Here is a 21,957-nt window from a genome sequence, read left to right on the forward strand (position 1 = left end):
AAAGTGAATTGGAGCAAAATTTTTAAAAGTAGACGACAGATATATTGAGGTAGGTCTGTTGTTTCCACGTGACATCACTTGGGTTCCATTCAGATTGGGAGCCTGACAGTGCCTGATTGTGTTTAGGCTTTAAAAGGCAGTTTAGTATGGCTCCTAGTTGTGCTAGATTTTTAGGTGGACTGACTTTGAGGTTCATCAATTTGGCCAGCATTTATGGACACCCACTGTGTACTGAGTACTGGAAAATTGAGGGCATGTTGGGGACTTATCAATTGCTCTTTTTACATTGGAATTTTCTAGGCTGATTATGTGTTTTGTTTTCCCTCTTGCCTTCACACAGTGTACTTTACAAACATTTTATTCAAATCACCAAAGTTTCTCGCTTTTTCAATAAGGTATGAAGGAAAATCAAACAATGTCTAGCTCCCTGATTAACAAGCCTCAGAGGATTCCTAGAGAACAAATCACACTGGCAAAGTTGTGTGTGTGTGTGTGTGTATGCGTGTTTTAATAGAATTGCTAAAGGAGTAAAAAAGAGAGTCCAATACATGTAACTTGCATAGCTTTTAGTAATATATTTGATATAGGGTCTCGTGGCATTTTTCTTTGAAACTTGATTAAACTTGGCTACAAAATGCACACTGTCCCGTTGAGTGACCACACAGAGAGGGCCAGGGAACACTGTAGAGTGATCGGCTGTACCGCATCACCTTAGGAGGTGGCAAGTTTGTAGTGTGCCTCAAGTATTGGGAGAAAGGTCTTCCTTTTTCAATGTCATTGTTAATCTAACAGAAAAAGTAGAATTTACATGTGTTTCTAAATTGAAATGAACCCTCAACTATAGGGAATATTAAGAAGTACTAACCAGGAGCCAAACAAATCAGAAATGCACAGAAGGGATGTTAACTAGCTTTTATTGAATATTATTTTATAGGTGAGAAAACTAAGTCTGAGGGAGGTAAAGTAACTAGCCAAAGGTTGTACAGCTAGTAAGTAGCATTACTAGTATTCATACTTAGATCTAATTGACTCCAACGTCATATGATTATTCTGTCATCCAGAATGTCGTTAAGCCCCACTTGCAGTATGATCTAGCCATTAATACATCAAAATTGTTGCTTAAATAAAGGTGCCTTTATTTGTGTTAATTTATCTACCTTACATGGATTATACTTTCACAGTACTGTGTATTTCTCTTATTATTTTTAACAGCTTTATTGAGATATAATTTACATAGATATAATTCACCCAACGTATACAATGTAATGATTTTTAGCATATTCACAAGGTTGTGTAAACATCACCACTATCTAATTTTAGAACATTTTCATCCTGGCTAAAAGAAACCCATACCCATTGGTAGTCACTTTCCATTCCTTCCTTTCCACCACCCACACCCAGCCCTAAGCAGTTATCAGTCTATTTACTGTATTTATAGATTTGCCTATTCTGAACATTTCATATAAATGGAATAATACAATATGCGGTCCTTTGTGACTGGTTTCTTTAACTTAGCATAATGTTTTTAAGGTTTATCCATGTAGTAGCATGTGTAAGCACTCCATTTCTTTTTACGGCTGAATAATATTCCATTATGTGGATATGCCACATTTAATTTTTCCATTCATCAGCTGATGGACATATGAGTGTTTCTACTTTTGAGCTAAGTATGCTGCTATAAATATTTGTGAACAAGTTTTTGAGTGGATATATATTTTCATTTGTCTTGGGCATAAACCTAGAAGTGGACTTGCTGGGTCATATAGTAACTCCATGTTTATCTTTTTGAGGAACTGCCAAACTCTTTTCCAAACCACTTGTACCGTATTACATTCCCACTAGGAATGTATGAGGATTCCGATTTCTCCAAATCCTTGCCAACACTTGGTATTGTCCATCTTTTTACCTCTCTCATTTAATTCTCAAATCCTATAAATTAGCAAAGAAAAATATTCTTACTATTATTTTATGGATAAAAACTCCAAATCAACAAACATTAAATGAGAAGCTCAGTATGTGTGTGAATAGAGGGGAAGAAGTGGCATGGAGAGTTCAAAACAACAAATCATGCAAAAGTAATTTTAAAGTTTTTGAATCTGACACTTATAGCTATGTGGGATGTTAGAGATCATATTTCCCACCCCTACGTTTTAAAGGTGATGAAACTAGAGCCCAGAAAAGGGAAGTAAATTGAACACTGACATACAGCTGCTTGGTAGCGAAGCCAGAGCTAGAAGCTCTGTCTCCTTGGCTCCCAGGCCATTGCCTGTTCCAGCGTAGCCTATTGCGTTCTGCCCTAGGGTGTGTATAAGCTCATCCATATCGTAGGAACTCCATTTTCTTAACTTGTGCATCCATGCTGGCCTTTTATTAAAATAAACCTATCTTAATTCATGTGGGGTATTGGAAGGTCAGCAAAGCTGAAACCTCCCATTGGGAAGCTTCTGATCGAGTTTGTTTCACATATTGCCTATGATGAAACTGATGTGCAGGCCGAAAATGCATGCAGGCGATGTTACTTGGTGATGTTTCTTGGGTCAGATTGCTTGGGTATGAATTTGGCTTACTAACTGCTTGACCCTTTCTATAATTCTGTTTTCTTATTTTTAAAATGGGGACAATTTATGATATCTACCTCATAAAATTGTCTTGAGAATTAAATGTGATAATCCCTGTAAAGAGGTTAGTGCAGTGCCTGGCTCCTAGAAAGCCCTCAGTAAATGTTGACAGTTATTACTGCAGAACATCAACTTGCTCAGGCCACTGAAAACATTGTAATCTGAGATTTATAGAAAATAAATGGATCATCCCTTTTTCAAAAGTAGCTTCACTAAAGGAGGAGGCCTAGAAAATAGCTGTTTTCTAAAGTCTTTATAGTTTTGAGTTATATGCAACATAATAAAATTCCCTGTGTTAAGAGAAAGAAACTTACTATGTTAAATTCTTATCCTTTACAGATTATGAACTAATTTCTTTTATACTGTAACTTTGGGCAGAAACAAACCTGAAAATTTCAACTCGAGTTGAACTCATGTTAACGGCCCCAACAACAGGAAAACAACTAGAACACATATGCCTGTTATGGATGTAATTGTATTAGTAGTGTTTTTCCTTAGTATCTTTGTTGATTAGTAAGATAAAAAACTACTGGATTATTTTATGGAGCCAACTGTATACATTTATCTACCAGTGCAGAAGAGAGGGCACCCAGTGTGGAATCAGAAGATAGGATTGGAATCCCAGCTCTCCTCTGCTCCAAGTTCATGACCATGGGCAGTGTCCTCATCTGAGCACTAAACTCATCAGAGCTCTAAGCTTCTGTTTCTTCATCTGGAAGTGGGGGCTGAGGGGATCAACAGTTCCTACCTCAGAGGGTAGTCATGAGGACCAGATGATAACCTGGGTATCACAGCACTAGCACAGTGTCAGGCCCACCGTCGGGGCTCAGTAAATGACAGTTAAACAGCAAGGTAGTGGGGTTCTGTGTGCCACACATGAGATTTGGAGGCAGATTTGATGGTAAGTTGAGGTGAAGAAATTGGACATGTCCATGTTCACATAGTATGATTCATGTCTACTATGCTGTTGCTGCTGCTGCTTTCCTGTAACCAATTTTAGAGCCTATCTTGGCAGCTAGAAGTATTTGGGATTAATTTCACACTCACTTTATGAGTTGAGCGTTTTCCTGCAAGCAGCTCCCTGGGCCTCTGCCTCATTACTTTGGCATCAACTGATATGGCAGTTGGACAGAGATGTCCTTTGGGGTCTCCATTTTATTTGGAAACCTTCAATTTGAAAAAGCAAAACAAAGGCCATCAACACATTGTGCTTGAAATCGTTAGCATTTACTGTTTCCTAAACCTCTCCCTTTCTGTAGTTCTGTGGAACATCAGGGAACACACATCTCATAGCCAGTGATGAGCACTGAAAAATCACTCTGCCTCAAATTTAAGCCCTAGCAGCTGGTTGGCCTCATTTCTCAGTTCCAGGTGAGCTGCGAGATCCTCTAGGCCTTGGTCAGACAGATCTAAATCTTGATGGGTCTACTTTTTCCAGCCCTTTTTACTATGTTAATTCTGCTAAATTCATTTGGCTCTCTTGGAGAACAAAGTAAACTTGGCTGTTACATGTAAAACTAAATTGAGAACTTGGAGATCTGTTTAGTATTTCATGCTGGCCAGTAGGTCAGGACGATTTTCCTTGGGGGTAATTTACATAAGGAATTGTTTATCCCTTTTCTTTCCAATTTCTGTGACCATTTGAGGATAGCAGACTCTTTCCACAATGGCACAGAAATATCTCCAGTGAGACTGAAACTTACAGAAACGATGCTTCTCTTGGATTAATGTATTTTGGGCCATGCTCAGGAAAGATCCTGTGGCTTGGGCTGCTGTCTCACTGAGAAGTCATTCTTCCACCACAGCTGTGTTTAGCAAGTTGGGTGGGTCCACGAACTGACATGCTGTTACACTTAGTGAGAATTTTCCCTTGATAGTGAGAAACGTGCATAAAAGCCTCACTTAAGTCCCAGCAAATGCCCCAAATGTTTACTGTGATCTGATAGCTGCTTAGAGTGTATCCTCCATCTGGTAATGCCCATTCTCAGGATACTCTATGGCTCCCCAGTACCCACAGTGCTAAGTGCATGTTCTTTACCTTGACATTCTAGTTCCTCTACAAAGTTGCCCAGATTACTTTTTTTTGTCTCATCAAATACTCTTCCCAAACTGGAATATTGGCTCTTGTCGAACAAGCAGCCTCTACTTTTCTGCTTTAATGCATTTGTTCAAGTTGTTTCCTTCACCTTGAAGCCCCTTTACCCGATATCTGCTCTTCAGGATGAATTTCAGGTGCCCCATCTCAGTTGCATGATGGTAAATATTTAGCAACTGGATCTCTGGGGAGGAGGAGGATGAATGGGAAGTCTGGCTTTGTAACATTTGTTGATTTCCATGTTGTAAATACTTCTACCATGGCCGATTTCAAGCTACTAACGTAAGTCAGTGAATGCAGAGTTGGGAAGAAATGGGCAGGAGCCCACCATTGCAGAGTGTTTCCAATATACAGATACAATAGGCATAAATAACCTCAAGGGTCTAAATAATAATAAAGTAATTAGGAAGTAATGAGTTTTGAGTATTTATTACCTTTGTTTTTAATGTAATTTATTAATTTTAAGTTTATGTAATTTAATTTTTAGTAATGGCTGTGTTTAACAGCTGGCTCACAAAATTCCTGAAAATTGAACAGTCAGTTCTTTCTCCTGAGCCAGTAGAAGCTGGCTGAACCTGTTCCAGCACACCACTGCTTCTTCCTCCGCCTTTTCCTTCCCAAGGCCCTCCATAGCCAGTAGAGTTAGGCCCTTCTCTGAACTGATAAGATGCTCAGGTCTCATGCAGGCTTTTGAGTGAGAGACTCTCAAGTTTGAATCCTGGCATCTCCTTTACTAGATAATGGTCAAGCTGGCTACATAATGTGCAGTTCCCAGTGCAAAATGAAAATGCAGCACTCTTGTTAAAAGGCAGGAAGAGAGTGCCATTAAAACAGCTACTAAAATATAAAGCTTTTTCCTTTCTTCAATGGTCTCTCTTTCACACCTTCTGATGGTGTTTTTAAATTTTCTATTTAATGTCATTCCAAGTAAGGAAAAATTAAAAATTTAAATTGTTAGCATGAATTTTACCATTAATCTTTATACTGTGCAATGCCAGTTTTAAATGCAAATATAAGTGCATTTAACTCTATGAGTTATATCTCCTCTGTTCCTGTGCATGCTCCATTATTCCGTCGACTTCACTTACAAAACACAAGTTCAAAAATAAAATTATTAAGAATGTCAAGACGGGCTAGACCGGTAGCGCAGCGGTTAAGTGCACACACTGCACTTCGGCAGCCCGGCGTTCGCCGGCCCGGATCCCCGGCGCGCACCCACGCACTGCTTGTCAAGCCATGCTGCTGCGGCGTTCTGTATAAAGTAGAGGAAGGTGGGCATGGATGTTAGCCCAGGGCCAATCTTCTTTGGCAAAAAGAGGAGGATTGGCATCGGATGTTAGCTCAGGGCTGATCTTCCTCACACACACAAAAAAGAAAGACAATATCAAGACAGAGACAGCAGGGCATTGACTCAAGCATGGGGCCCTTCTAAGCCTGGGCACCATTTGCAAGCCCTGTGTACAGTACTGAGCAAATTCCTTACATCTGCTGAGCCTCAGAGGCGTCTTCTGTCAAATAGAGATCATGCCGACTACGTCACAGTGGAGGTGTGAGGATTGAAGGCACTGATACCTGTATGGCACAGAGCAGAATGCTTGGCAGTCTATGTTCAATTAATTGGAGGGATTATTATTAACATAATGATCATAATATTTATGGCATTCTCTCCTTGATAGTCTAGATGTAGGGTCTTCCCTACATTGTCAGCATTTCCCTCCTTGACCTATTTTTCTTTCTCCATTATAAACTCTTTGAAGGTGGAGATTAGATCTGTTGCCATTGAATTCCCTGTAGTGTTTCCTGCACGTTCTTGCACGTACCTGGCACTCAGGAGGTGTTTATGACCTTGATCTTTGTATGATTTGGGCTTATTGGCAATTAGTGTCTGTGTCATAATACGATGGCCCCCCCAATGAGGCTTAATTGCTAACATTCACAGGAAGAAAAAGAATGTAAACTTAGACTTTAACAGGAGTCAGTTGTAATCATGGTGAGGATGGGAGACACAGATGATTCCAGGTGTTTTGGTTTAAGAAAAGTGGCCTGTCTATGTTTGTTCGAGGGGACTTATTGAAGTAATGGGGAAGGGACGAGTTCCAAGCCTCATTTAAGTAAAAGAGACCCTGGGTATATTAACTCTGGTCCATAGTAATCTGTCGCTTTGCTAACTTCTTTCACACTTTCTGTTCTGCACAACTAGCACATTATTACAGTAATGTTTCTTTCCCTAATTATTTGTGTATGTGTGTTTTCTGTCCAGCAAATTATAAGATCCTCATTGGCTATGAGATATCATGTACTTTTGAATGCAAATGGAAAGTAGCACAGTACTAGGCACATAGTGAGCAATGTTTTATATTGTAATGCTGTCCTTGGTCCAAACTCCCAGGGCTCCCTGGAGAGCTGATTGTGAACTGTGATTGCCTTTTATAACTCCTGCAAGCCATCAACCAAGTGGCAAAGAATCTAGGTCTGCCTGGTGTTGTCAGGCAAGAACCTCAGTTGCTTTGTCTTTCCCTAGTTTACATCTCTTTTCCAGTGACTCCCAGACACTCTGAGGACTGTCCTTGTACCGCCCCTCTCCCTACATGGAATTTGGGAGACCATACAGCTGTAGATTCTACTTGCTTGAATGATGATTTTTTAAGAAGCCCTTTGGGCCAGTGTCAATAAGCCATGGAATATCACCCAATGGATCATCTGCACTAGACTTCTGAAACTCATCTGAGCTCCAGTCCCTCAAGCTGGCGGGGACTTATAGAAAGGAGCTCACACTGCCCTGACTTTTGCTATTCCTGTTCTGGGGGCTGTCAGACGCCTTGAGCCTCTGGGCCAGTCAGTTCATTACTTTTAATGAGCACAAAATTCACCAAGACATTAAAATAAAATAAAACACCAATGGGCAGTCTTGGATGTTCCATCCAATTGTTGCTTTAGTTCTTTTTTCCACAGGATTATTCAAGAGGAAGAAAAAAAAAAAGCCAATTTTGTTCCCTCCTGCCAATTTTATCCTAAGTAGATTTGGCGTTATAAAGCTAACGTACCCTGAATATTTTTTTTCTTTCAGGTCCCTGTGGGCTGGTGCCTGACATTTGTGTTAAAAATGACATTACTCGACTAGTCAAGAGTTTGAACATTATCTACATTTTGGATGTAATAAAGAAATGTTGGCTATCCCAACACTATGTAACATACAAAGAATAATAATCAAAGGAAGATAGTTATTTTCTGAAAAGGGTGTAATGAAGTTATTATTTTAAATTACAAGGCAAATGCAGTTATTTTGATAAGAATTTTTTAAATTGATCCATCTCTGTTGCTAGTAGTAAAGTGTAATAACTGTAGTAGAGGTTACTTATATGATCATATATTGTAGAGGGTCAGTGGATGGTAAAGGAGACACTGAACAATGTCTCCATTAAGCTGCTTTTGTGGATATTTTCATCTCCTGGCCATATGGATTTGGAATTACTTTAGGCATTTTTTTTGAAGAAGGAAGTGAACAGATGAATGATAACTCTTTTATTACTCAACATAGCTTGTGTTTGTGGAAGACAAAGTTCATCAAGTTGTTTTAAAGGAAAACAAGAGTGTGCCAAATGTAATTTCTTGAGGGCTCAGGAATTGTGAAATTATCCCTAACTGAAGTTTGTAATTTCTGCAGGTAATCGCTCTAGCAGATGCAGTAGAGGAAAACCAAGACAATCTGTTCCAGTCATTCACCAGACTGAAAAGTGCCACCCATTTGGTGATTCTGCTGATCGGGCTGTGGCAGAGGCTTAGTGCTGACCAGATTGCTATTCTGGAAGCAGCATTTCTCCCGCTGCAGCAGGATGCTCAAGAATTGGTAAGGACCCACAAGCCTGCAGTGGTAACAGCCAGCATTATTGAAAAGATTGTGGTTTTAGGAAGATATCACATGGCTATCATGTTTTCTAAGGTATCAAATGAAGGCTTGGTTTTGTTTTTACCCAAATCCCGTTTTCCTTTTCTTTAAACCCTAATAAAAATGTAAATGAAGGCCTTTTTTTCTAGAGCTACTTTAAACATAGGTATATAGTCCATTTTTATGTGGTATCCAGTCTATTTTTTATGTGCTTTTAATCACTTAGAAGCGAGGGAAACAGTCATTTGACCACCTGAATGATGGCAATAAACCTTCAGATTAGCTAATCCTTTCCTTTTCCGCCAGAGAAAACAGTTCAGCCATTTTAATTACTCAACTTTCTAATATTTAAGTGTCATTTCAAGGGTGAGAGAGAATCGCGATAGCCTTGCTAGATGACAGGACTATTTCATTACATTTATATAGTACTTTATATATAGTTTATGAACTCTTTTACTCTTGACTCTTTGAATAGGCAGTTTAGGATACAAATGGGAAAAAAGAGTGTTCATATTTGGAGTTTTTGGTGAAGGATTATTTGTTTTTTCTTTCTTTTTTTTTAAAATTTTTTGTTTATTGCAGTAACATTGGTTTATAACATTGTAAAAATTTCAGGTGTACATCATTATACTTCTATTTCTGCATAGATTACATCATGTTCACCACCAAAATACTAATTACAACCCATCACCACACACATGTGCCGAATTATCCCTTTTGCACCGCCCCCCCTTCCCCTCTGGTAACCACCAATCCAATCTCTGTCTCTATGTGTTTGTTTATTGTTGTTATTATCTACTACTTAATGAAGGAAATCATACGGTATTTGACCTTCTCCCTCTGACTTATTTCACTTTGCATAATACCCTCAATGTCCATCCATGTTGTCACAAATGGCTGGATGTCATTGTTTCTTATGGCTGAGTAGTATTCCATTGTGTATATATACCACATCTTCTTTATCCATTCGTCCCTTGATGGGCACTTAGGTTGCTTCCAAGTCTTGGCTATTGTGAATAACGCTGCAATGAACACAGGGGTGCATGTATCTTTACGCATTGGTGTTTTCAAGTTCTTTGGATAAATACCCACCAGTGGAATAGCTGGATCATATGGTAGTTCTATCCTTGATTTTTTGAGGAATCTCCATATTGTTTTCCATAGTGGTTGCACCAGTTTGCACTCCCACCAGTAGTGTATGAGAGTTTCCTTCTCTCCACAACCTCTCCAACACATGTTGTTTCCTGTCTTGTTAATTATAGCCATTCTGACGGGCGTGAGGTGATATCTCATTGTAGTTTTGATTTGCATTTCCCTGATAGTTAGTGGTTTTGAAGATCTTTTCATGTGTCTGTTGGCCATCTGTATATCTTCTTTGGAGAAATGTCTGTTCAGGTCTTTTGCCCATTTTTTAATTGGATTGTTAGTTTTTTTGTTGTCGAGATGCATGAGTTCTTTATATATTTTAGAGATTAACCCCTTATCAGATGTATGGTTTGCAAATATCTTCTCCCAATTGTTAGGTTGTCTTTTTGTTTTGTTGATGGTTTCCTTTGCTGTGCAGAAGCTTTTTAGTTTGATGTAGTCCCATTTGTTTATTTTTTCTATTGTTTCTCTTGCCCGGTCAGACATGGTGCTTGAAAATATGTTGCTAAGACTGATGTCGAAGAGCGTACTGCCTATGTTTTCTTCTATAAGTTTCATAGTTTCAGGTCTTACATTCAAGTCTTTAATCCATTTGGAGTTAATTTTTGTGTATGGTGTAAGGTAAGGGTCTACTTTCATTTTTTTGCATGTGGCTATCCAGTTTTCCCAACACCATTTGTTGAAGAGACTTTCTTTTCCCCATTGTATGTTCTTGGCTCCTTTGTCAAACATTAGCTGTCCATAGATGTGTGGGTTTATTTCTGGGCTTTTGATTCTATTCCATTGATCTGTGTGTCTGTTTTTGTGACAGTACCATGCTGTTTTGGTCACTATAGCTTTGTAGTGTATTTTGAAATCAGGAAGTGTGATACCTCCAGCTTTGTTCTTTTTTCTCAGGATTCCTTTAGCTATTCGGGGTCTTTTGTTGTTCCATATAAGTTTTAGGATTCTTTGTTCTATTTCTGTGAAAAATGTTGTTGGAACTTTGATAGGGATTGCACTGAATCTATAGATTGCTTTAGGAAGTATGGACATCTTAACTATGTTAATTCTTCCAATCCAAGAGCACGGAATATCTTTCCATTTCTTTGTGTCTTCTTCAGTTTCTTTCAGCAATGTTTTATAGTTTTTGGTGTACAGATCTTTCGCCTCTTTGGTTAAGTTTATTCCTAGGTATTTTATTCTTTTTGTTGCAATTGTAAATGGGATGGTAGTCTTAATTTCTCTTTCTGCAACTTCATTGTTAGTGTATAGAAACGCAACTGATTTTTGTATGTTGATTTTGTATCCTGCAACTTTACCATATTCGTTTATTACTTCTAAAAGTTTTCTGGTGGATTCTTTAGGGTTTTCTATATATAAAATCATGTCATCTGCAAATAGTGACAGTTTCACTTCTTCCTTTCCAATTTGGATCCCTTTTATTTCTTTCTCTTGCCTGATTGCTCTGGCTAGGACTTCCAGTACTATGTTAAATAGGAGTGGTGAGAGGGGGCATCCTTGTCTGGTTCCTGTTCTTAGAGGGATAGCTTTCAGTTTTTCACCATTGAGGATGATATTAGCTGTGGGTTTCTCATATATGGTCTTTATTATGTTGAGGTACTTTCCTTCTATCCCCATTTTATTCAGAGTTTTTATCATAAATGGATGCTGTATCTTGTCAAATGTTTTCTCTGCATCTATTGAGACGATCGTGTGATTTTTATTCTTCATTTTATTAATGTGGTGTATTACGTTGATTGATATGTGAATGTTGAACCATCCCTGCATACCTGGAATAAATGCCACTTGATCATGGTGTATAATCTTTTTAACGTATTGTTGTATGCGATTTACTAGTATTTTGTTGAGGATTTTTGCATCGATGTTCATCAGTGATGTTGGCCTATAATTTTCTTTTTTTTGTGTTGTCCTTGTCTGGTTTTGGTATCAGGGTAATGTCGGCTTTGTAGAATGAGATAGGGAGCTTCCCCCCGTCCTCAGTTTTTTGGAAGAGTTTGAGAAGGATAGGTATTACGTCTTCTTTGAATGTTTGGTAGAATTCACCAGGGAAGCCGTCTGGTCCTGGACTTTTATTTTTGGGGATGTTTTTGATTACTGTTTCAATCTCCTTACTGGTGATTGGTCTATTCAAATTCTCTACTTCTTCTTGATCCAGTTTTGAAAGGTTGTATGATTCTAAGAATTTATCCATTTCTTCCAGATTGTCGAATTGGTTGGCATATAGCTTTTCATAGTATTCTCTTATAATCTTTTGTATTTCTGAGGTGTCTGTTGTAATTTCTCCTCTTTCATTTCTGATTTTACTTATTCGTGCCTTCTCTCTTTTTTTCTTCGTGAGTCTAGCTAAAGGTTTGTCAATTTTGTTTATCTTTTCAAAGAACCAGCTCTTGGTTTTATTAATTTTTTCTATTGTTATTTTAGGCTCTATTTCATTTATTTCTGCTCTGATTTTTATTATTTCCCTTCTTCTACTCATTTTGGGCTTTGTTTGTTCTTCTTTTTCCAGTTCCTTTAGGTGCATTGTTAGATTGTTTATTTGAGATTTTTCTTGTTTGTTGAGATAGGCCTGTATCGCTATAAAGTTCCCTCTTAGAACTGCTTTTGCTGTATCCCATAAATTCTGGCATGTCGTATTTTCATTTTCATTTGTCTCCAGGTATTTTTTGATTTCTTCATTGACCCAATCGTTGTTCAGTAGCATTTTGTTTAATCTCCACGTATTTGTGGTTTTTCTGATTTTCTTCCTATAGTTGATTTCCACTTTCATACCATTGTGGTCAGAAAAGATGCTTGGTATTATTTCAATCTTCTTAAATTTACGGAGACTTGTTTTGTGGCCTAATATGTGATCAATCCTGGAGAATGTTCCATGTGCATTTGAAAAGAACGTGTATTCTTTGGTTTTTGGATGGAATGCTCTGTATATATCTACTAGGTCCATCGGTTCTAGTGTGTCATTTAAGGCCAATGTTTCCTTATTGATCTTCTGTTTGGATGATCTATCCATTGGTGTAAGTGGAGTGTTCAAGTCCCCTACTATTATTGTGTTACTGTCTATTTCTGTTTTTATGTCTGTTAATAATTGCTTTATATATTTAGGTGCACCTACATTGGGTGCGTAGATATTTACAAGTGTTATATCCTCTTGTTGGATTGTTCCCTTGATCATTATGTAATGCCCTTCTTTGTCTCTTTTTTCAGTTTTTGTTTTAAAGTCTGTTTTGTCTGATATGAGTACTGCTACCCCAGCTTTCTTTTCTTTGCCATTTGCGTGGAGTATCTTTTTCCATCCCTTCACTTTCAGTTTGTGAGTGTCTTTAGGTCTGAAGTGTGTCTCTTGTATGCAGCATATATATGGGTCTTGTTGTTTTATCCAATCAGCCACGCTGTGCCTTTTAATTGGAGCATTTAGTCCATTGAAGTTTAAAGTAGCTATTGATAAGTATGTACTTACTGCCATTTTTTTAAACTTTTTTTTCCCTGAGTGTTTTTGTCGTCCTTCTCTGTTCCTTTTTCCTTCTATACAGAATTGATGGTCACTTTAGTTTGACCTCTGTCTGAAAGCTCTACTCTTTAACTCCCCTCCTCCCTCCTTTTATGTTTTTGATATCATATCTAACCTCTTTTTTGTGCATTTGTATCCATTACCCTCTTATCATGGAAATAGATAATTTTTCCTATTTGTGGTCTTCTCTTTTCCCCTTCAATCAGTCCCTTTAACATTTCTTGTAGCACTGGTTTCTTGGTGACAAACTCCTTTAATTTTTGCTTATCTGGGAAATTTTTGATCTCTCCTTCCATTTTGAATGATAACCTTGCTGGGTAGAGTATTCTTGGCTGTAAGTTTTTTCCTTTTAGCACTTTAAATATATCATGCCACTCTCTTCTAGCCTGTAAGGTTTCTGCTGGGAAGTCAGCTGATAGCCTTATGGGGTTTCCTTTGTATGTAACTTGTCTTTCTCTTGCAGCTTTTAGGTTTCTCTCTTTATCTTTAATTCTGGACATTTTGATTATGATGTGTCTTGGTGTGGGCCTCTTTGGGTTTATCTTGTTTGGGTCTCTCTGTGCTTCCTGTACCTAGATGTCTGTTTCCTTCCTTAGGTTAGGGAAGTTTTCATCTATTATTTCTTGAAATAGATTCTCTGCCCCTTTGTCTCGCTCTTCTCCTTCCAAGACACCTATAACACGGATGTTAGTGCGCTTGATGTTGTCCCAGAGGTCCCTTAGACTGTCCTCACTCCTTTTAATTCTTTTCTCTTTTACCTATTCAGCTTGGGTAATTTCTTCTAGTCTTTCGTCCAGCTCACAGATCCATTCTTCTGTATCCTCTACTCTGCTTTTGAGTCCCTTTTGTGAATTTTTCATTTCCAGTATTGCATTCTTCATTTCTGATTGTTTTTTTTTTTATATCTTCCATTTCTTTGTTGACATTCTCACTGAGTTCATCTATTCTTCTCCTCAGATCAGTGAGCATCCTTAACACTCTTAGTTTGAACTCTCTGTTGGGTAGGTTGTTCATTTCTGTTTCACTTAGTTCCTTTTCTGGGGTTTTGTCCTGTTCCCTTACTTGGAGCGTATTCCTTTGCCTCCTCATTTTGCCTCTTTCCCTGTGCTTGTGTCTGCATATTAGGTAGGTCAGCTACGTCTCCTGCTCTTGGATAGGTGACCTTATGTAAGTGATGCCTTAGGAGGCCTGCAGTGTGCTTCCCTCAGCTCTCACTGTTCCAGGTTTGACCCCTATGTGGGCTACATGTGTCCTTCTGTTGTGGCCTGTTTGCTCTCCCTGTAGGCGCCCATGGAGGCCGAGGTGTGCTCCTGGCCAGGTGTTGTAATGCTCAGCTGCTTGTAGTTGTTGTGGGCCCTTTAGTCTCTTTATCAGGTGTGGGGAGCCCCAGCACAGTTGGCTGCAAGTTCTAATAACACATTTGTGTTGCAGTATTTCTTTTAAGTTAGTAGGCCCCAAGCCTGGCAGGTTGTTAGGCTCAGGGGCTTACAATTGCTACAAGCCTCCAGCCTTTAGGTCTCTTGTCAGCTCTCTGAGGATTGCAGCTGGGTGGGGCTGGCCTTACGCACGGGAGCACCCAATTGTTTCAGACTTTGGAAGGTGGGACAAACCCCCTATGTGGGTCTTTGAGAAGCACAAGTCTTCTGCAGCTGACAATCCCTGCCGCCCACAGGTCCACACACACAGTCAACACAGTCCTGCCCCGTGTGCACACCCCGACCTCCTGACGTGGACCCAGTCTCTCCATGGTGGGTGCCCCACACACTCCACCACTGCCCCACACTCTCCACCCACTCCTTGTGCACGCCCTGCCCCTCTGAAGTGGGCTCAGTTGCCAGGCTGCAGAGGATCCAGTCACCAATCTATGCAGGCCCACAAGTTGCCTGAGGGCTTGTTGTTGGGTGGGGCCAGTCTCTAGGGTGGGCTGCCTGCCCTGGCTGAGCTGGATTAAATCAGTGCTCTAGTGGGTGGGGCAGACCTGGGCTAACAGGCCCCTGGGAGAACTCCAATGGTGTCTGTGTCAGCACGCCCACACCAGGCCACAACAATGGCTGCCGCCAACGTCCCAGTCCCTGGAGAGGTCTCACCTCTCCCCGAGATGCACTCAGGGCCTATCAGGTGAGTCTGTTTTCACCAAAGCACTGTGCACCTTTCTTTCTGGTGATTTTAGGTTGCTTTGTGAAATGGGTGAGTTTGCACTTGGGCCCTTTAAGAGCCGGTTTTAATTTCTTTGTGAACCAGCTTTTCTGGGGGTACTCTCCAATGTTTTAGTAGCAGGCAAAGTCAGATATTATGCCACTCGTCTCAATTGTGCTGGGTCCACAGAATGCCCACAGCGGGGCCGCTCCTGGCTCAGGGCCCCGCTCCTCCAGGGAGGCTGCATACCTGTGGGCTGCTCCCGGCCGGCCGTGAGGCGCTGTGGCTTGTGAAGGTGGCGTTGTTTTCTCTCCAGAAGGGAATTTCTGCCTCCTCCACCTCAATTAGGATTGTCCTTTGTTGCAGGAATTCCTCTTGTCCAGTTTTCAGTTTTGTCTCAGGGGTAATTTTTCCACAAGCAGTTGTAAATTGGCTGTGTCTGTGGGAGGAGGTGAGTTCAGAGTCTGCTTATGCCACCATCTTGACTTCTCTCTGTTTGTTTTTTTATTTATTTATTTTTTGTGAGGAAGATCAGCCCTGAGCTAACATCCATGCCTCCTCTTTTTGCTGAGGAAGACTGGCCCTTAGCTAACATCTATTGCTTATCCTCCTCCTTTTTTTCCCTTTTTCTCCCCAAAGCCCCAGTAGATAGTTGTATGTCATAGTTGCACATCCTTCTAGTTGCTGTATGTGGGACGCCGCCTCAGCATGGCCGGACAAGCGGTGTGTCGGTACGCGCCTGGGATCCGAACCAGGGCCGCCAGTAGCGGAGCGCGCGCACTTAACTGCTAAGCCACTGGGCCAGCCCTGGTGAAGGATTGTTTAAATAAAAACATCTCAGATCCTTTGAATCATAGATGTACATGTTGACTACCAGGTGCCATTTTGGCGGAACTTTCTGCATGCTTTTATTTACAGAGAAATAATATACTTCTTGGAAACTAGAGACCTTGAATTTATTTTTTGTATTGGAGGAAGCTGTTGCAATAAAAAAGTCATTTCAAATCCATTTTTAAATATAGATATGAAAACATGACACTAAAAATAGTAGTACTAAAACTAACATTTTCCAGTGGTTCCTAGGTACTAAGTGCTATTTTAAGTTTTTCACGAGGATTATCTCATTTAATCTTAAACATGGCCCATTTCCCCATTTTACATATGGGAAAATTTAGGCTCTGTGAGTTAAGTATCTTTCTAAAGCTAGTGGGCAGTGGAGTCAGGATTTGGACCCAAATCTGTCTGCTTCCAAAGCACGTTTTTTTTTTTTTATTGATGTTTTAATAGTTTATAACATTGTGAAATTTTGGGTTGTACATTTTTGTTTGTCCATCACCATATATATGTCTCCCTTCACCCCTTGTGCCCATCTCCTACCCCCATTGTCCCTGGTAACCACAATAGAGTTTTCTCTGTCCATGCGTTGGTTTATATTCCACATATGAGTGAGATCATGCAGTGTTTGTCTTTCTCTTTCTGGCCCAAAGCACATGTTTTTAACCAGTACACTGTATTTTAGGGAACAAAGTCGTGAACATGATTTTGAAAATTACAAGCTTTGCCAGTTGAATCTAATTTTCTAAAGTTGGGCCAAAGGATTGTCAGATTAAAAAAAATCAAGCTATATTTTATATCCTAAAGAAAATACTGATAAATAAATTGGAAAAAAGTTGAGTACACATTTTTTTAGATTAAAAAAATAAAATTACAGCTAAAATTGACCTTTGAGAAACTAGAAATGTAGCTGTAGTAATAGAAGATAAAGAATACAATGGTTAGGATTATAGTAATAAGAATGATAACTATCACTTATGAACTCAAATTTAGTAGTCAAAAAAACTTGGATGGCCTCAATTCCTGGTTCTACCACTTAATGACCAAGTCCCTCTGGTCAAGTTTCTTAACTGATCTAAATTTTTGCTTCTGTTGCTATAAGATGGAAACAGTAACAGGATCTACCCAATAAGTTGCAATAAGAATTAACTGAGATAATTGAATAGAGTGCTAATCATTATTAGAAGTGCTTTGTACATTTTACATGTGTTATTTATAGCCCTCACAAAGAAATGCAAGGTAGGTATTACTACATTTTCATGATTGTTTGTCTCCTCAACTACACTTGAGGGCAGGAATTATATCTTTCTCATTTTTATATTCTCGGTGCCTGGCACAATGCCTGACCATAGCGCAGTCAATATTTGTTAAGTGAATGAATGGAGAAAAGGGTGAAAGCTAACAAGAGGTGACTTGGCAGAACGGATGCAGTGGATATAACCCGAAGGGTTATATTTATATTTAATACTGCTTTTAATACTGGCATGGGGCAGCAGGGCAGGGCCAGCTATGTAATTTACGGGGCCCAGTGCAAAATGAAAATGCAGATCCCTTTTTCAAAAAAATAGGAAAAAGTGCTCAAGTGCTGTTAAAACAGGTCCTAAAAACAAAGCTTTTTACTTCCTACAGTCTGTTTCTCGTCGTGATGTTTTTATTTGCTATTTTATGTTGTTCTAAATAAGGAAAAATAAAAAATTTAAATTGTTAGCATGAATTTTACCATTAATCTCTTTAATGTGCAATGCCAGTTTTAATACAAATATAAGAGCATTAAACTCATATGTGGAATCACCACAATTATACAGTTGGTGTTTCATAGCTCATGCATGCATATGTATTTTGTTCTTACAGAACTGTGGAATCTCTGCACAAAACTGAACTGTTTTTATTTCACCCCTTGGTATGCGCACCTCTACCAACACTCTCTCCCTTCACCTTACTGATGAGTAAGGAAGGATTGAAAGGAAAAGGAGCTCTTTGTCCCTCTGTTTCTCTTTCTTCTATGTTATCATTTCCAGTGTAGGTGGTTGGATAATACAGGGAAGTAACAGGAGTATAAAGGGCTTCCTTAGTCGTTCCTGTTTCTTTGAATCTATTGCCTTCTTTCTTCATTCAAAACGTGTTCTGGTTCATATGAAAAGCCTCTCTCAGGGCTGTCAGTGCCCCTGCTTAATCAGTCTGGACAAAATACGCCTTCCTCATGCTTGCTTTGACTCTCCCTGAAATCCTACTCATCACGGGGCCACGGGAATTCTGAACTCACGGGGCTATATGTGAATGGGGCAGAAAGGAGGGAGGATACATGCATATTGTGCATATCTTCCCTTCTCATACATGCTTCACTGTCGCATCAGACTTCACTTACAAAATGGAAGTTCAAAGATAAAATTATTAAGAATTTCAAGATGGCAACAACAATGCAATAAACCAGGTGTGAGGCCCTTCTGAACACAGGGCCCTTTGCAATTGCTCAGCTCGCATGCTCCTGAAGCTGGCCCTGAAGCATGATTAGACCCAAAGAAATAATTTTCTAGAAATAAAGGTTCTCAAATGTAGGAATTGAGTTCCAAGGGAGATTGTGGTATTTCTGACTCTAGAGATCTTTAAAAACAGCCTCATTTTGCTGGGAGTATGTATGTTCATCCCTATAGGCAGGTGATTGGACTTAGCATCTTCTCAAAGCCACTTTCTACCCTGTCTCTGCCTTCTCTGCTGTCATGCCTCCCAAAACATCTAAAGGAAAATTCTTTCAACTTTCTTCTGAATTTGGTGAGATTAGAAGGTGTGTGTACTTGGTATGGCTATTGAAGTCATTAATGAGACAAGACATTTGATGAATACATAACTTGGAGAAGAATGAATCAAAAAAGACATTTTAATACTGCTTGTTATGCTCTTCATCTTTAATTAGGTTGTGGTATTCACTTTGGACTTATACTGTTGAGACATATATCTTGAGAAAAAAGGAATCCTTTTTCATTCTTTAAGACGTACACATGCAGTATGTGGTTTTGACATGCTAGTTCACAATCCCCCACATTATGCCTTTAGACCTCACAAATAAATGTTATGTGATGGGTATCCCACTGAGATGTGAAAATGAAATATGCAAACCTGAAATAACTTGGAAGAAGGGTGAGGCGGGGAAGAAAGGAGTCTCTGACCAGAATGTTGAAAATACATCCCATATTGAAGTTATTATGATACCACAAAAATCTGAATGTAATTTAGACGGTTTGGTTGAGGCTGGATGGCAGAGTACATGTGTGAGGGGGAGAACTTTAGACATGTGGACAACATTTTCAGAAGAGACTCTCAGCTCAAGGTCAGATGTCCCCACAAGTATTGAGAGGTAGAAGAAAGTGCTCAGAAGACGTTTTATTTATGTTTCAAACAGCACTGTGCTATTGTTTGCTGTATTGCTATTTAGATGGCAATGGTCGTGAGGCAGGCTAAATGCCACAGTCAGCTCTGGAATATTTTCTTCTTAATGGCATCAGGTTCACAAAGCAAAAATATTTCTAATTTATTATTGCTAATTAAAAGTAATATTCTTTGTACTATATTATCAGTATTTTTTATTTTTTAAATGCCATCCCATTTGGAACAGAATTCATCATTGTTTTCTTTGATCTGTCTCTTTAGTAATGCTTTTCCATTTTTGTCGCTTTCCAATACTATTTTGGGGCAAATAAATGCTGGTATTGCAGACTACCACATGTGATTTTTTTAAGGTGCTGAAAGTGACATATGCCAAATGTGTTTTTGTACGGATACTCTCTTTCACTTTAAGAAAAGCATTAAATGTTCTATTTGGCATCTCCAGAAAGAGCTCTTAAATTCAGTTCAAGCAGTGAATTTGATAATATGGTATTGTCCCTACTGTCTTCCTGTGATGATGGAGAAGTTTTGCCCAAAACAGTATTCTATCAGAATACCTGATAGGGCAATTCTAAAATGAATTGTTTTCTTACTTTTCAAGTTAGAGGCTAAGGATATTCCAGAGTATTTGAATTCTCAATGCAGAATTTAAACATGCCTCTACTGACCCTCTGTCAGTAGTACATTGAAGTACTATGGAAAATACTATCTCTACTTAGGTCAATGAGGGCTGTGTTACTGGTGTGAGTCTGAGAGAGTGTTTAATTGTGATATCACACACATCTCCCTCCTATGATGCTGTACAGAATCCAAAAGCTGCAAAACTATACATACCTCAGGATTGGCCTAAGAGGACAAATCTTTTATCCAGTCATTTAGTCATTCAATGAACATGTATTGAGCACTTACTATGTTTCAGGTGGTGTTCTAGGCACTTCGCGTACCTCAATAAACAAGACAGACTTATGTCCTATCCTTTGTGGGTTTGCTTCAGCATTGCAAGCAAACATATTCTCGTCATATTCAACCATAAACGTATTGGCTGTCTAATATGGTAGCTACTTGCCATATGTGGCTATTTAAATTGAAATTTAAATAAATTAAAGTGAAATAAAATTAAAATTTCAGTTTCTCAGTCTCACTAGCTACATTTCAACTGCTCAGTAGCTACATGTGGTGAGTGGCTACCACATTGGACAGTGCAGATATGGAACATTTCCATCATTGCAGAAAGTTCTGTTGCATAGTACTGTCAGTCATTAAGAGAGAAAGGGTTTTGTCAGTTGGGTTAACAACTTGAGCACATTTTAACAAATTAGTGAAAGTAGAGTAGGACACTGACATTAAGTTATGCCATGGTGTTTGCTTTAGCATCCCTTATTTTGGCATTCTGGGATCAGCCCTGTCATATGCACGATAACCAGACGTTCTCCCAGGAACAGGAAACTTCTCTTGGGAGATATATGCATCTACATAAAGGCGAGGCAAGAAGCTGGCACATGTGCTGCTACTCCCCCTTCATATGACCTCGGTAGATATTGTAATCATCATGAATTCTTTCCTGTTGAGCCTGGATGTGGCCTCAGAATCCTTTTGAATACAGCATTTTAGGTAGTCACTATCACTTGGAGTTGTTGACTCCAACTCCAAGGATAAACCCTCTTCCCCTTCCTGATCCCTGTACAGATCTGCTTCTCGTTTTTCTAGTAAACAGCTTAGATGACTAAGACTCTAACATGAAGTCCAGCAGACGGCAGGAGAACAAGGAGAAGCAGTACTGGTATTTCCAAATGGGCCGCCTCAGACTTCTGCTCTAAGTGTTCATTTGTGTTCCACCCGACTCCACAGGAATCTCTAATGAAAAGAACAACAGTGCACTGGTTTTGGGACCTGATTACTTACAGTCCTCGAGTTGGAAGGAATATTGGCACATTGTATAGCGTTTTGCCTGACTTTCTCTTTTCTTTCAAAGTACATTTAATATCTTTAGTAAATATTATCTGCTATTTGAAAAAGAAAAGCTTTATTGTATTCTTAACGGTTTAATAGTTACCTTCCCTAGTACTGAACTTTGAAATCTCCTGGGAAAGTTAAGACGGAAATTTACATCAGTGGGGGAAGGAGATTTGTACCCTCAGCCTTACTTTTTGATTGATTATTCCTTTTACAAACTGATATGGAAGGAGAAACTTATTTTTAACATGTTCAACATGGTTCATGTGAGAAAACAGATGTTTATAATAGGAAATCCTATTGTGTGGAGGGACTTATCAAGGCTCACTTACAAGGCCTAAAGACTTCTACGTCACAGGTCAGATTTGATGTAAGGGCCATTGTGCCTCCTGTCTGGATT

The 21,957-nt window shown here is 39.2% G+C and overlaps 1 protein-coding gene across 2 annotated transcripts in view; it reads left to right on the plus strand.

Moving 5' to 3' along the window:
- BBS9 (Bardet-Biedl syndrome 9) overlaps positions 1-21,957 on the plus strand; it is a 433,858-nt gene that overhangs the window by 327,780 nt on the left and 84,121 nt on the right. For both annotated transcript variants that reach the window (XM_058528025.1, XM_058528034.1), the window contains one exon: positions 8,378-8,560. In XM_058528025.1, coding sequence (XP_058384008.1) covers positions 8,378-8,560 — 183 coding nt within the window. The remainder of the gene's footprint in view (positions 1-8,377; positions 8,561-21,957) is intronic.

The sequence above is a fragment of the Diceros bicornis genome, chromosome 3 (assembly GCF_020826845.1).
Source record: "Diceros bicornis minor isolate mBicDic1 chromosome 3, mDicBic1.mat.cur, whole genome shotgun sequence".
In the NCBI taxonomy this organism is placed as follows: Eukaryota; Metazoa; Chordata; class Mammalia; order Perissodactyla; family Rhinocerotidae; genus Diceros; species Diceros bicornis.